This window comes from Bos mutus, chromosome 1, assembly GCF_027580195.1.
Source record: "Bos mutus isolate GX-2022 chromosome 1, NWIPB_WYAK_1.1, whole genome shotgun sequence".
In the NCBI taxonomy this organism is placed as follows: Eukaryota; Metazoa; Chordata; class Mammalia; order Artiodactyla; family Bovidae; genus Bos; species Bos mutus.
In genome coordinates, this window is record NC_091617.1 from 83,120,317 (window position 1) to 83,135,082 (window position 14,766).

The 14,766-nt window shown below is 42.1% G+C and overlaps 1 protein-coding gene across 1 annotated transcript in view; it reads left to right on the forward strand.

The window, feature by feature from the left end:
* The first annotated feature begins 13,596 nt into the window (after window positions 1-13,596).
* The window catches only part of DCUN1D1 (defective in cullin neddylation 1 domain containing 1), a 30,467-nt gene continuing 29,297 nt past the window's right edge, over window positions 13,597-14,766 (forward strand). Inside the window, exon 1 of the mRNA XM_070372908.1 lies at window positions 13,597-14,224. Coding sequence (XP_070229009.1) covers window positions 14,222-14,224 — 3 coding nt within the window. The 5' untranslated portion in view covers window positions 13,597-14,221. The remainder of the gene's footprint in view (window positions 14,225-14,766) is intronic.

The window sequence follows — 14,766 nt, forward strand, 5'->3', positions numbered from 1 at the left end:
CTGTTCTCCCAATACAGAGGGTTTGAGCCTCGTCAGGAAACTAGATATCACATGCTGCAATTAAAAACCCTGGATGCTGGATCTAAAACCTGGTGCAGCCAAATAAAGAAATAAGAAGAAAGTGTATTTAAATTTAATACTCTTTTTAGTTTTAAAATAAATAAAAGAAAATTATTTATTTAGCATATTCTAAAGGCCAGGAATATATTTTTAAAATCATGCATAATTCCCCCACACTAGCATAGTCACTATTATTATTTTACTGTATTTCCTTTCAGCCTTCTATTTACAGGTACACTGTTTACATAATCAAAATCATTATGTTCATAAAATTTCAACACTGATTGTTTTTACTTACACATCATAAGCATCTTCCATGTTGTTACATGGTCTTCATAATTCTAACTTTAAAAACTTGTTAATTATTCCTTAGTTATCCTGGTAATCAAATAGGATATAATTTATATAACCATTTTCCTCATCTTAGACATTCAGCTTATTTAAAATTTTTGCTATTATAAAATGAAGTAGAACTTACTTTGATGTACAAAACTTTCTTTTTTCCTATTAGGATCATATGCTTAAGGATATACATCTCTCACTTATTTTTTCCTATAAATTCATATATTTGTCCACACTAAAAAAGAACTAGAACTAGTGTGGAAGTGAAAAGGAAACAGGTGGAGAGATGGTACAAAAGGGAAAATCCCTTGTGCATAGGTTTTCAAAACTCTTTATCTTGAGTTAATCCAAGACAAACCTTCCATTTTCGTATTAAAATTCATAGGATCTTCCTCCTATCAAGAATGTTCTCTTACTTTTATTTGGTGACCATGAATAGCATGCCAAAACTGACAGATTCTCTCTAGAGAATTAATTTCTCAGGTTGTCAGAAACTGTGATAACTATCAAGAGAGAATTTTAGTAGCCAGGTGTTTCAGATTTGCATTTGCTCATGTCATATATAACATTTTCATTTCAATTTAATTCAAGAGATTGAGGATCTATATTGTCTCAATTTCCCGTACCAAAAATCTGGACAGGTGTTGTGATGACTTTTTTCTGATTTGAATATAGTTACATGGAAAGTCATAAAAAGCTCTCATTACATGTTTAATTAATTATCTTTACTGTGAAATCTGGGTGTAAGTATTGGCAAAGCACTCAGAAGCAGGCATAAACAAAACACAGTCCCTCTGCTCAAGGAGTCTGTAAATTATTAGGAAATCAAGAACATAAACCTGAGTTAATTAACTTTCTAAGTAAAGTTTATGTTCTTAAAAAATTGTGTAGACACTCCAGGGAAATGTAAAGACAACACATTTACTTGATGATATTAAGGAATTATTGTTGCTTTTTTAGATGAGTTACTGGTATTGTGTTTCCCCCCCCCTAAAGACCGCTTCTTTTAGAGATACTAAAATACAAATGAAATAATAATATCTGAGATTTGCATCAAAATGATGCAGGCCATGGTATAAGTAGGGTTGGATGATGCAAGGCTGGACTTGAGATGATAATTGTAGAATTTGGGTGATGCGTGCATGAGAATTAATGATACCATTTGGTGTACTTTGTATATATTTGAAAACTTTTACAGTAAAAAATTATACCTTATTTAGTCTTTCTTTGAATGGGATATCAAAACACTATTTTTAATATATGTTTTGATATATATGTGACTGGAACCTCAATAACCCAACATACCATTTGACACCCTCTCCACCTTCATACCCCAGGCCAGCCTGCCTGCATTTTCCCCCTGGGCCTCGACCAGACGCCTGTGATCAGGTCTCAGTATCTGCCCTGCGTTACTTAGAGGCAGCTACCTGGGAGGGAGATTGAAAAGGTAGTTTGGTTAGTGAGAAACCTGACTCCTGCCTGAAGTTTAAAATCTATATTTATTTTGGAATAAACCAGAAATGATTCATCTTATGAGTTTCCTCAAGGCCAGTGGAATCCTAAATTCTCTTGGGTGAGTTTGTTCATTCTGAGCTCTAATTGAAACCACAACGTGGAAACTGGTTGACTTTTCTTTTATATACAGTATCTGTTAGAAGCAGTAACATCTGCCACCATCTCAATTCTTGTCTTCCTTGACATTGGGATTGATTTAATCAATAGAGTATACAACTAAACAAACAACAAAAACTAAACTAAACAACAACAAAAATCTAAATCAAAAAGCTTCCTGTAAAACAAATGGAAAATTACAAAATAAAAATCTTAATTTTCTGCAGTTTTACAAGCAAGGTGAAAGTGATTTGCTTTTCTTTTGAATTGTTTTGAACTGGAATTGAAATTTGAGTATAAACTTGGTACACTCTCAGAAACTGTTTCTTTTCTTGTATTTCCTCTTTGTTGAAGTTGTTCCCCTTAATTCATTGAATTATATGAATGTGATCATTTAAGTCACTGTTACTAAACAGAAAATCAGATGCCACTATTATTTGATTTTAGATTCATATTATACATGAAGATCCCATCAATGAGAAGGAAGTATATTTTTAACATTTTGAAAGGTCAATTTCTAATATCTATTCTAATATCTATTGCTATCTAGTTTAATGGTTCCCAAGTTCTTTACTCTTTCATTTTTTAATTTAATTTTTTTTGTTCAACTTTTTGGCCACAAAGTGCAGCTTGCAGGATCTTAGCTTCCCCAAACCCAGGTCAAGGCAGTGAAAGCCCAGAATTCTAACCAATAGGCCACCAGAGAACTCCCCACAAATATACAATGAACTCTTTTTTTCAGTTGTACCAGGCAGCATATGAGATCTTAGTTCCCTGACCAGGGACCCTACCCTTTTACAATCTCCTTATCATGGCAAATAGATGGGGAAACAGTGGAAACACCGTCAGACTTTATTTTTTGGGGCTCCAAAATCACTGCAGATTGTGACTGCAGCCATGAAATTAAAAGACGCTTACTCCTTGGAAGGAAAGTTATGACCAACCTAGATAGCATATTCAAAAGCAGAGACATTACTTTGCCAACAAAGGTTCATCTAGTCAAGGCTATGGTTTTTCCTGTGGTCATGTATGGATGTGAGAGTTGGACTGTGAAGAAGGCTGAGCACTGAAGATTTGATGCTTTTGAACTGTGGTGTTGGAGAAGACTCTTGAGAGTCCCTTGTACTGCAAGGAGATCCAACCAGTCCATTCTGAAGGAGATCAGCCCTGGGATTTCTTTGGAGGGAATGATGCTGAAGCTGAAACTCCAGTACTTTGGCCACCTCATGCGAAGAGTTGACTCATTGGAAAAGACTCTGATGCTGGGAGGGATTGAGGGCAGGAGGAGAAGGGGACGACAGAGGATGAGATGGCTGGATGGCATCACTGACTCGATGGATGTGAGTCTGAGTGAATTCTGGGAGTTGGTGATGAACAGGGAGGCCTGGCGTGCTGCAATTCATGGGGTCGCAAAGACTCGGACACGACTGAGCAACTGAACTGAACTGAACTGAATTATTTCTATCAACAAAGACTTTTGGTATTAAACCATTTTTTCCCCTATCAATATGCATTTTTAAAGAAGTCATAAAGTAATTTCTCCACTTTTTTTTAAGCAATGAAAGAACATAGGCAGTTCATAATGAGCTTGGAGTAATATGTATTACTACTTTGAACTAAAACAGTTCCAGCTAAAATGAAAGAATTTCAATCATTTTAGCAGTAGAAAGCTTTTCTTTAGCTAAACCATTTCTGTTAGACTTTTTTACATGTTGAAAATGGTCTGTGTTGTGATCTGTATTGCTATCTTTCCAAACATTAGTTGGGGTAATAGCTCTAATTCTAGAACTATATCATTCAAGACTCCTATAAAAGTAAATTGGTAGCAAAAACCAAATAATGTATGATTCTTTCAGATGATTTTTCTCCTCATTGCTAAGCATTATTACACATAACATTGTGGGAATTAGTAAATAATTTTCTACTTGCATGTGTACGTGCTGAATTGCTTCAGCTGTGTCCAACTCTGCAAACCTATGGACGGTAGCTTACCAGGCTCCTCTGTCCATGAGAGTTTCCAGGTAAGAATACTGGAGTGGGCTACCATGTCTTTCTCCAGGGGATGTTCCCAGACCAGGGTTCGAACCTACATCTCTTATGTCTTGTGCACTAGCAAGTGGGTTCTTTACCACTGGCACCGCCTGAGAAGCCCTTTTATTTGTATACTTGCTCCCATTCTTTCTTTTCTGTGTTTTCTTGCTGTAAGACCAATCCCTGGCTGTTGCCAGAGATCAGAGGCATCCCGAGGCTGACAAGTAGACATGTGCCCACCAGGCAGGCAGGTGGTGAAACAAGTGGCTTATATGGAAGCCCTTCCTATCCCTGCCAGGTATAGTTGATTTATAATATTATATTAGTTTCAGGTGGACAACATGGTGAATCAAAGTTATTTATAGATTATACTCCATTTAAATTTATTATAAAATATTGACTATATTCCTTCGCTAATATATATATAATACATACAATATTATATGTATGCATATAATATATAATTAATATATTTAATATGTATAAATATATATGTATAAATAATATATCCTTGTATCTTATTTATATTATACATAGTAGTTTGTACTTCTTAATCCCCTACTCCTATCTTGCCCCTCCCCACTTCCCTTTCCCCACTGGTAACCATTAGTTTGTTCTCAATATCTGTAAGTCTGTTTCTTTTTTTGTTAGATGCACATTCATCTGTTTTATTTTCTAGATTCCACATGTAAGTGATATAGTATTTGTCTTTCTCTGTCTGGCTTACTTCACTAAGCATAATACCTTCCAGATGTCCCTCCATGTTGTTGCAAATGGCAAAACTTCTCTTTTTATAGCTGAGTGGTATTCCAGTGTATGTATATGTGTGTACTCTCACATCTTCTTTATCCATTCATCTGTTGATGCACACTTAGGTTGCTTCCATATATTGGCTATTGTAGATAATGCTGCTGTGAAAACTGGGGTGCATGTATCTTTTGGAATTAGTATTTTTGTCCTCTTTGGATATGTACCCAGCAGTGTAATTGCTGGATCATGTGGCAGTTCTGTTTTCTGTTTCTGAGGAACCTCCATACGGTTTTCCTTAGTGGTTGCCCCAATTTATAGTCCCATCAACAGTGTAGAAGTGTCCCTTTCTCCACATCCTCATCAACATTTGTTATTTGTGGTCTTTTTCTCACTGATTTTTCACACAATACTCTGAGGTAGATATTTTAGAGATGAGGGAATTGGGTCTTGTATTAAGGAAAATGCTGACATTGCCTTCATAATAAGTGATAGAGTCTGGTTCAAGCACAAATCCAGGTAACTCAAAGCCCACACTCTCTGCTTCACACAGCCTCCCTTTACCCATAATCCTGTTGGGTTACCTGGATGCAGTGCTTGTAAACCTGCCCAAAGACTCTTTCTTCAAGTCTCATAGTTTCCACATTGCCTGATCCTAGGTTCCTGGGGTGGATGGGCAATGATGCTGGAACTGTTTAGTTCTTTCTTTATAGTACTTCATACTGTGGCTGACATGTAGGTGTTCAATGAATGCTGAGAACAATTACATATCCTGAAATTTTGAACAAAGCTCAGATTTGAAGTTGAGAGGAAAGCAAGAATTGATCTAATCCAAACTTGCCAGTCAGAGGAACTGAGGGCCAAAGGAGACAGGTATGATTTGCTCAGTCATATGCAGACAGACTAGAACACCATTGTCTTAGTCTGTGACTTTTTCATGTCATCCCATAGGTCTATTTCAAATATTTCAAAGCTGATGCCACTCCTCAATTTGTATGTTAAATAGAGAGAACTACAGGGACTCTCTTAATGGTCCAGTGGCTAAGACTCCATGCTTCCTGAGTAGGGGACCCAGATTTGATCCCTGGTCAGGGAACTAGATCCCACATGCACAGCTGAGAGTCTGCATGCCACAACTTAAAGATCCTGCACGCTGCAATGAAGATCAAAGATCACATGTGCCCCAACTAAGATCCAGTACAGCCAAGTAAATACATAAAAATAAATACTTAAAGAGAAATACAAATGTAAAGAGGAAAAAAAAAATGGATCAGAACTTCATATAAATAAAATATTCCAGTTGCAGGTCACTTCATAACTATTATTCATGATTTCTTTTGAGAAATCATCCATCTCAAAGACTGGAATCAAATCTTTGGCACTTCTCAGCCACAAGATCAACCAAACAAATGAAACACCTGACTCAGAGGGTAGAGGACTGAGAACCTGGGCTCTGGGCCATCCTCTTCACCCAAGGTATGTGGCCCTGTCACATGCACCCAGTCCAAGCTAGGTGTTCTCTTTCGCATTTCACAGCTTGCTGTTACTCTGTACGGCTGTATCCTATCGATCAGGAATGAAAATAATCCCTTCCTGTCTCCTAACCCCTCCCTGGTGATTCTTTCCAGCCAGACCTGATCTGCCAAGTGTGCTGTCACCAGCCAACGCCTTCTGAGAGCTCACCAGTCAGGCCGGACCCTGGACCTCCGTGCTTGCTTCCCCTCCACTCAACCCTCACCCTTGCACCCTTCTTCCCCATCAGACTATCAACCAAATCAGGGGACCTCTTCAAATTCTCTAAAATTCATTACTCAGTTGATCTGCAGCCACATTTTCCTGTCTTTTGCTTGTGGTCAATTAAGGGTGGCCAGGTCACATTTCATTTCTAAAGAACTTTGCCCTGTCATCTCCTGTCCCAAATGTCCTAAAGGGTGTTTCCAGGTTTCCCCCAACAGATTAACCTATTTGGGTTTCATCTTTAGATTCCTTCATTGACGTCCTCTTTCTGTATATTTATTTTCAAAATGATAATTTCATAATATTAACAGTTTTTTTTTTCTTTTTCACAGTGCTATAGGGCTAACCTGACCTTGATATTAACTTTTTAAAAGTTTTACAACATTTGCACAGAAACTTTCTCTTTCACCAAACTCTTCTCTCATCACCCATCCCAAATAATTTCTTTGAAAAGAATGACATATCTTGAAGGGAGCAGAGAAAATGGCATTACTTACTGTGTAGCCCTGAGAAAAACACCTCAAAATTCTAAAGTGCTTGTGAAAGGCATTTCAGTATTTAATATGTCTTCTTTTGATTGAAAAATACAGAAATTACATTTAATAGGATGACATGTTTAAGGATCAGGCATATTATTGTTGCTTGGTAGACATTTATAAATGTGTAGAGGTGATTTTCCTATTTTGCTATGCACACTGAAAAACATTTATCCCAGATATAGGTGCATATTTAAAGAATAAGTCTTGGAACTTCTTGGCCAACCAGTGGTTAAGATTCTGAGCTTCCGATTCAGGGAGTGTGGGTTTGATCCCTGGGTGGGGAACTAAGATCCCACATGCCTATGGCATGAAATAAAAACAAACAAACAAACAAAAAAAACAAAGGAAGAATTCTTATCACCCACCTTGCCAATGTTTTTCTAAAATATTTATTAATTTATGGCTGCACTGGGTCTTCACTGCTGCACATGGGCTTTGTCTAGTTGCAGAAAGCAGGGACTACACACTAGTTGGGGTCCATGGGCTTTCCATTGCTGTGGCTTCTCTTGTTGTCTCTTGCCATTTTTTTTCCCCCTCCAATTGAATTATGTTAGCTTCCCAAATGCTACATATTGTTGTGCTCATGTGTGCTCAGTCACTCAATTGTGTCTGACTCCTTGTGACCCTATGGACTGTAGCCTTGTAGGCTCCTCTCTCCATGGGATCTTTCAGGCAAGAATACTGGTGTGGGTTGCCATGCCTTCCTCCAAGGGATCTTCCTACCCAGGGCTTGAATCGAGTCTCATCTCCTGCATTGTAGGCATATTCTTTAATGCTGAGCCATGAGGGAACCCACTTTTGTACTATTGTTGATTATATATTGATATTCCAGGTTTACTTTGGTTTTCATCTATTTCCTGGAAGTAAGGTCACTGATTACTCCTATTTGTTGGGCATCTTCTCCAGGCCAGCCACTGTCTAGGCCAGTGCTGACTGATACAGTAGCCATTCAGCATATGTCCAAAGCCATTCAGCTTTGGACCAGAGCACTTCAAATGTGACTGGTCCAAACTAAGATGACTTTAAGTGTAACATACACATCAGATGTTAAAGACTTACCATGGAAAAAAGTAAAATATTTCAATATTTGGAGTACATGTTGAAATGCTGATACCTTAGATATCTTGGGTTAAATATTGAAAAATGAAACAGCTAAAAATCTGTTTCTTTTCACTTTAAAAGTTTTTCAATACTAGAAAAACTTAAATGTCATATGTATCTCACATTTGTGGCTTGCATTATATTTGTCAGACACTGCAGTGCTCGCATAAGTGCTTCATACATGTCACAATGCATGCATGAGTGAATGAATGAGACAAGCTCTACTTTCCTGACCTTTCAGGACAGTTCACAATAGACCACCAGAAAGGAACCAAACAAACTTAGGGGTTGATAGAATCTCATAATTCAACCCAGTCTTTTCATTTTGAGAATAACAAGTCCCAAAGAAATTTGCATGACATGCACTATTCACTGAATAAAGACAGAAAAGCAAGGTTTTGATTCAATACCAGCTTTTCCTCTGTCATTATCAGCAGAGAATGCCTTGGTGAGGATACCAAAAGTACCCAGGAATAAATGCCTGGGATTCTAGGGGATCATCTAGCCTACTACCTGCAGAACTGTTTCAGTCATTAAGATCTCAACGAATTTACTCTTTGCAACTGATCAGAGTTGTTCCAGACAGACACCTGGTCTGAGCCATAGTCTCATGAAGGCGGGACCAAGCTGAGCCAGGCAGGGAGGTCCAGGATGGACATCTTGGGACAGTAGGGCATTGTGACCTCATCAGTGATGGCCTCAGACGCTTTCCCATTGCTGGCCCTCCAGTCTCAGCTGTTACTGCAAGTCCATTCCTCTACCATGAGTGTGGAGCAGCTAAAATCAACAGATCCACATGTTCCTTGAGGTGACAGACTGGCTCTGGTGAATATTCCCATTTTCCTATTTAGAGGGTGACCCACTGGAATACTGCTTTTGTTAGTTCTCTTCTGTGAGGAGGACAATGGTACCCAGTTTCCTAGGGACACTCCTTGAGGTTTATTCCCTTGTCCTAATTAAGGATTCCTCTTCAAATGGTTCGGAATGTGGGGGAGAGGCTCAGGCAGTCATTTCTTTGACATCCCTGGTAACATTTGTCAGTGACAAGAGAACCCCAAACCTTTCAGCTCTTCCCCTACTCTGGTGAGTTTGGTGTGAATTTGGGACCATGGTTCTCACACTAGACAGCCCTGCCCCGAGGCCTAGTCCTATCTGCTTTACCCTTTAAAAAATTATAATTCTGGACTGATAAAATCTAAATGTTATGTTTTACTTAAACTAAAATAGATTGCCTTGGTCAGTCTCATTTACTCTTAACATATTTATAAATAGGCAAGCTTGAATTCAATAAGCACATTTATGTAAATGTTGGGCAAAACTGAGTCCACTTAAGTGTGGGAGGGTGCTGGCTGTGCGTCCCAGACTAGTGCCTTTGAACTGTAACTGTGTCTACATAGTTACCCTGCAAGCTTAATTTTAGCTAGATGAACTACCAGAAATGTTAGCAATCTGTCTTTTCAGATTACTTACGCTCTTTCTTTTTGCTGAAACATAGATTTTGAAAGTATGAAATCCTTGGTTTTACATGTTTCTTTAAACAGACTTGCAACAATTTTACCAGAAAATATAATGTCTTAACATGAATTTTAAACTTAAAGGCAACAATTATTTTAAAATAGTTGCATGTTTTACCTTGAAAATTGTATTATATACAAATACTGAATATTACTTTGTCTATATAGCTATAGGTATACAGTGACTATATGTGTGTATGCACTCACTATACATACACAGAGGTGTGTGACATAAATATATGTGTATCTGTATATCAACATCTTTTTTTATATCTATGTGTAAATACAGATTTCTAGTGGGGGAGAGGCAGGATGATAGTGAATTCCACCTTATTTCCTGCTATATTGAGATTGTCACTGCACAAAATAATCTCTACAAATTCTGTACTTAAAAAACATCAACTTCTTAGCTTAAATACTTGAAACCTCATGACAAAAGAGTGATATGAACATGTTAATTAACATTCTTTAGTTAATTAAATCATGTAATTTATGCTTTATCTTTAGGAATTTTCCATTTAAAAATAATCAGGACAATTTTAACAAGTATGTTTCTCTCACTCAACCACAATGACTGAGTAATAATTCTCCGTTTCACATTCAGTACTGTAACTTGGAAGTGCAGTAATGGGTACAGTTGCTACTACATTTACCATCTGACCATATGGTATAACATACATCTGCCAAGGAGTAAAGACATCCCATTACAATAACAAACAATATAGGCACAGTCTTAAGGCAGATCAAAACATCAGTCAGGTATCATCCTTCTTTTAATTTATCCAAGTGTTACCATGGAGTATGTATATATGTGTGTATGTGTGTATATATATATATTCTATATTCAAGGCACTCATTTTGACACTGAAAACTCAGAGATCTATGCTGCTGGGTCTCTGGCCTAGAGCAGTGCACAGTCTGGCAGGGGAGGTCATGGAGGCAAACATTATCATATATGATGTCATAAGCATAATAGAAGTGTATATAAACTGTCACAGAAGTACAGAAGGAGAAACATACCTACCTGGTGGAATGCAAGGAATGAGGTCAGGAGCTTATCACAGAGAAGATGGTCTCTGAGTTGAGCATGGAGGTTTTAGGTAGGAAATAGCAGTGAAATAGTTAAGAGAATAGAGTCTGTTGCCAGACTGCACACATGCTAAGTCGCTTCAGTTTTGTCTGACTATATGCAACCCTATGAACTGCAGCTGCCAGGCTCCTCTGTCCATGAGATTCTCCAGACAAGAATATTGGATTGGGTTGCCATGCCCTCCTCCAGGGGATCTTCCCAATCCAGGGATTGAATCCATATCTCCTATGTCTCCCATATTAGTAGGCAGGTTCTTTAACCACCAGTGCCACCTGTCTGGGTTTAAATCTCAGCTTTACTACTTATTGGCTGAAGAACATTTGGCATGTTACTCAACCTCTCTGTGAGTGGGTATAATCTTTGGGCACAGTTTATAGGGTTGAAGGAAATGGCAACCCACTCCAGTATTTTTGCCTAGAGAATCCTGTGGACAGAGGAGCCTGGTGGGCTACTGTCCATGGGGTTGCACAGAGTCGGACATGATTGAAGTGACTTAGCATGCATGCATGCATAGGGTTGAAGTGAGGATTATGTGACTTAGGCTGTGTATGGGTTTAACACAGTGCCTTGAATATGGAAAGCCCTCAGTCAGTGTTAGCCTGCTACCCAGGGATAGCAGAATGAGAGATGGCAGGCTTGGGTTGTTAAAACAAATATGAGGTGCATTTGTGTGGAAGGGGGTGGAAAATTGCAAGGTTAGTGGACAAATTATGGGGAGAGAGCCTTGGATGCCACACCAAAGGGGCTCACATTTATGGAGCCCAATGAGAATGTTAAGGATGAAACTCAGATTTGTGTTATAGCAAGAGAAGTCTGGAATGGTAGGGGAAGAGTAGAAGCCAGAACTTGAGTTAAGAGGCTACTGATGAGAAGAGATACAATAGAGGCTTGGGTATAGGAGGATAGAAGATAGAGTGCAGATTCAAAATTATTTAGGAAGTGAAACTGATGAAGTCTGGTGAGCAATTAGATTAGTGGGATGAAGTAGAAGGAGTCCTGAATGACTTAAATTTCTGACTTGGCTGATCTGAGAAAAAGACAGGAGGAAAAGCAGATTTGTGGATAAGGTTTTAGATCTGTCAAGATTGACAGGCTGGTGAAGTAATCAAAATTAGTGTGCAGGCCTGCTGCTCAGGACCTAGAAGTTAAGATTTACGACTCCTGAAGATATAGATAATAGTTGACATTGTGGAACTGTGAGTGAGAGCATGACACAGCTCATACACAGGAAGAGATTCAGGGATAGTTCTGAAAAGCCTACCATTTAAGATCCAAAGAGAGCTGAGCCAGCAAAGGAGAGTGGCACAGAGGAAGGAGGAAACATAGTAAAAAGTGGAATCATGGAACATAATGGAGAGGAAATCTAAGGCAAAAGTGTTCAAATGCAGTAGAGAGGTCAGAAGAACCGTTTGTTGGAGGTGCTCTTGTTTAATTGACAAGTCATATCTGACTCTTTTGCGACCCCATGGGCTGTAGCCTTCCAGGCTCCTCCATCCATAGGATTTTTCTGGCAAGAACATCAGACTGGGTTGCCATTTCCTTCTCCAGGGGATATTCCTGACCCAGGGACTGAACCTGCGTCTCCTGCATTGGCAGGTGGATTCTTTACTGCTGAACCACCAGGGAAGCCCTTGCTGGAGTTGGCAGTCAGGAAAAAGAGCTTAAGAAAACCCATGAGCTGTTACCTTAGTGAAGTATAAGTTTGTGGAAAGAGAGACAGTGAATCCTCATTAAGACCCTGCTGCTGCTGCTGCTGCTAAGTCGCTTAAGTTGTGTCCGACTCTGTGCGACCCCATAGACGGCAGCCCACCAGGCTCCCCCGTCCCTGGGATTCTCCAGGCAAGAACACTGGAGTGGGTTGCCATTTCCTTCTCCACATTAAGACCCTAGATGTTACTTGATATCTCAGGTCAAATGCTAGGTGAATTCCTGGAAGGAGAACATCTATGGCTGTGGTCCAGCTTCAGGCTTGTTGCATTAAGTAGATCTGGTCTGTCTTTACTGAATATTTTCCCAGGGCTTAGCAAGGAGTCTGGGACATTAATATGTGCACACTGAAGGCTGGTGAAAACAACGGATATGTGCTTATTGGTAGCCAGGGATGGGTCTTAGTCCTGGGAGCTTCTGATACATGGCTGCTCCAGGAAGTGTCAGGAGGCCCCCGCCCCCGGAACAGCCAAAGAAGTTTTGATAAGAATTTCAAAGCCCTGAAGTCACTGGGTTGATCTGGCAGCCTATGCTAGTATTAGAGGGGAAAAGGATGTTGTTGAGTACAGTGATAACAGGTGAGATTGATAACACTTCCACTCAGGTTGGTTCTGTCCTGCAATACAGATTTTTTGGCTTCAGTCTTAGATGTGATTTTTTGATGTTTGCTTTATTACCTGTTTTCTTATTTCCTTCCTTTGTGAAAGCGTCTCATCTCTTTAACTGGATAGTCAATTTTTTAAGGTCAGGGACCACTCCAAAGAATCTTTTGTACTCCCTGTGACATTTGATCCCCGGCAGAAAATCCAGGTACCCTGAGACTCATGAGACTTAAAACCAAGATCGTATCAACCCTTGTTAAAAAAAAAAAAAAAAAGATAGTTCTTTATTTTCCAAACTTATCCTAGGAAGGTTGAACTAAGCGCATATTTAGAGCAAGGCACTCTATCCGACACCAGAATGGCATGAATGAGGCCCTGAAACCTCAGTCCTCCTCGCCTGGAATCCTAGGGCCATCCCACTGGTCTTCCTGTGGACACAGGTCAGGGAAGAGTCTGGGCCATTCTAAAGGGCATTCTGGCTCCCACATGGGAGATCATGGTTTCCTCCGGTATGTCCACGTGGGGGACCCGAAGCAGTCCAGATACTGGTCTGGGAGAAGAAAACACTTGGGGGTGGAGGTGTTTTTACTATTTTCTCCACCCCTACACCTTCACCCCCACCCCCCGCCTTTTGGTATTGATGGGAAGGGGTGGTTTGGGTCGGATCTAGCGCGTCAGTCCTAGCCCTTCCAAGTGGTCCCCAGCTGCTCAAGTCTTCGGCCACCGCTCTTCCCCTCCTCCAGTCGGTGGAGACCCGGCCCGGCAGTCGGACGGCGTAAGGAGCGCGTAGGCAGCGTAGGTGGTGTCCCCCGGCCCCCCACACGCCGGGGGCCGCCGGACGCGGCGGGAGGATGTCTGCGCGCGCGGTGCGTGCGTCGCCCCCTGCCCCGCCCGCGCCCCCCCCCACCCCACCCGGGGGGACCCCCGCACCCGGGGGAAGCCCCGCGCGGGGCGCCCGCCGCCCGCCCCAGTCCCTCCGCCTCCCGGAGGCCCGGGGCTGCCTCCTCGGGCCGCGCCGGGGCCGCCCCGCACTGCGCATGAGCGGGAGCCGGGCGAGCCCGTGAGAGGAGCCGCTGCCGCCGCCGCCGTCCATTCGCTGCGGAGCCGGAGGAGGAGGGGAGAGGCCTGGAGGACACCAACATGGTGAGGCACTGCGGCCGCCCGCCCCGCCGGCTGGGGGCCGGCGCAGCCGCGCACCCCCGCCCCAGCGCCCTCCGCCCCGCGGCGACCCCGCCGCCCCGAGCTTCGGCCTGCGGCCTCCGTCCCTCTCCCCGGCGGGGCTCTCTTCCCTGCCTCTCCCTTCCTCCTTCGCCCCTTCCCGCCCGGGCGCCGCCGCTACGCGAGAGCCGAGGAGGCGGAGCGGAGCCGGGCCTAGTCGGGAGCCCCGGGGAGTTTGGGACGCGGGGAGCGGCCCCCAGTGCCCCTCACTGGGCCCGACGCGGCGGGAGCAGGCGTTGGGGCGGGGGGAGGGGATGGGGCAACGGCCAGGTCCCTGCCCGGCCCCCACGCCGGCTCCATTGTGTCTGGCCGGGGACCGGGGTCAGGGGTTCCGGGTAGGAGGCTCCCCCCGCCCGGAGCCGGGGCTTCCCCCTCCGCCCCGCCGGAGAGAAGGAAAGACTTTGTCGGCGCTCCTCTCCCTCCTCCGCTCCGGCTCCAGCACCCCTCAAGTCTCCAGGCAGTTTTGC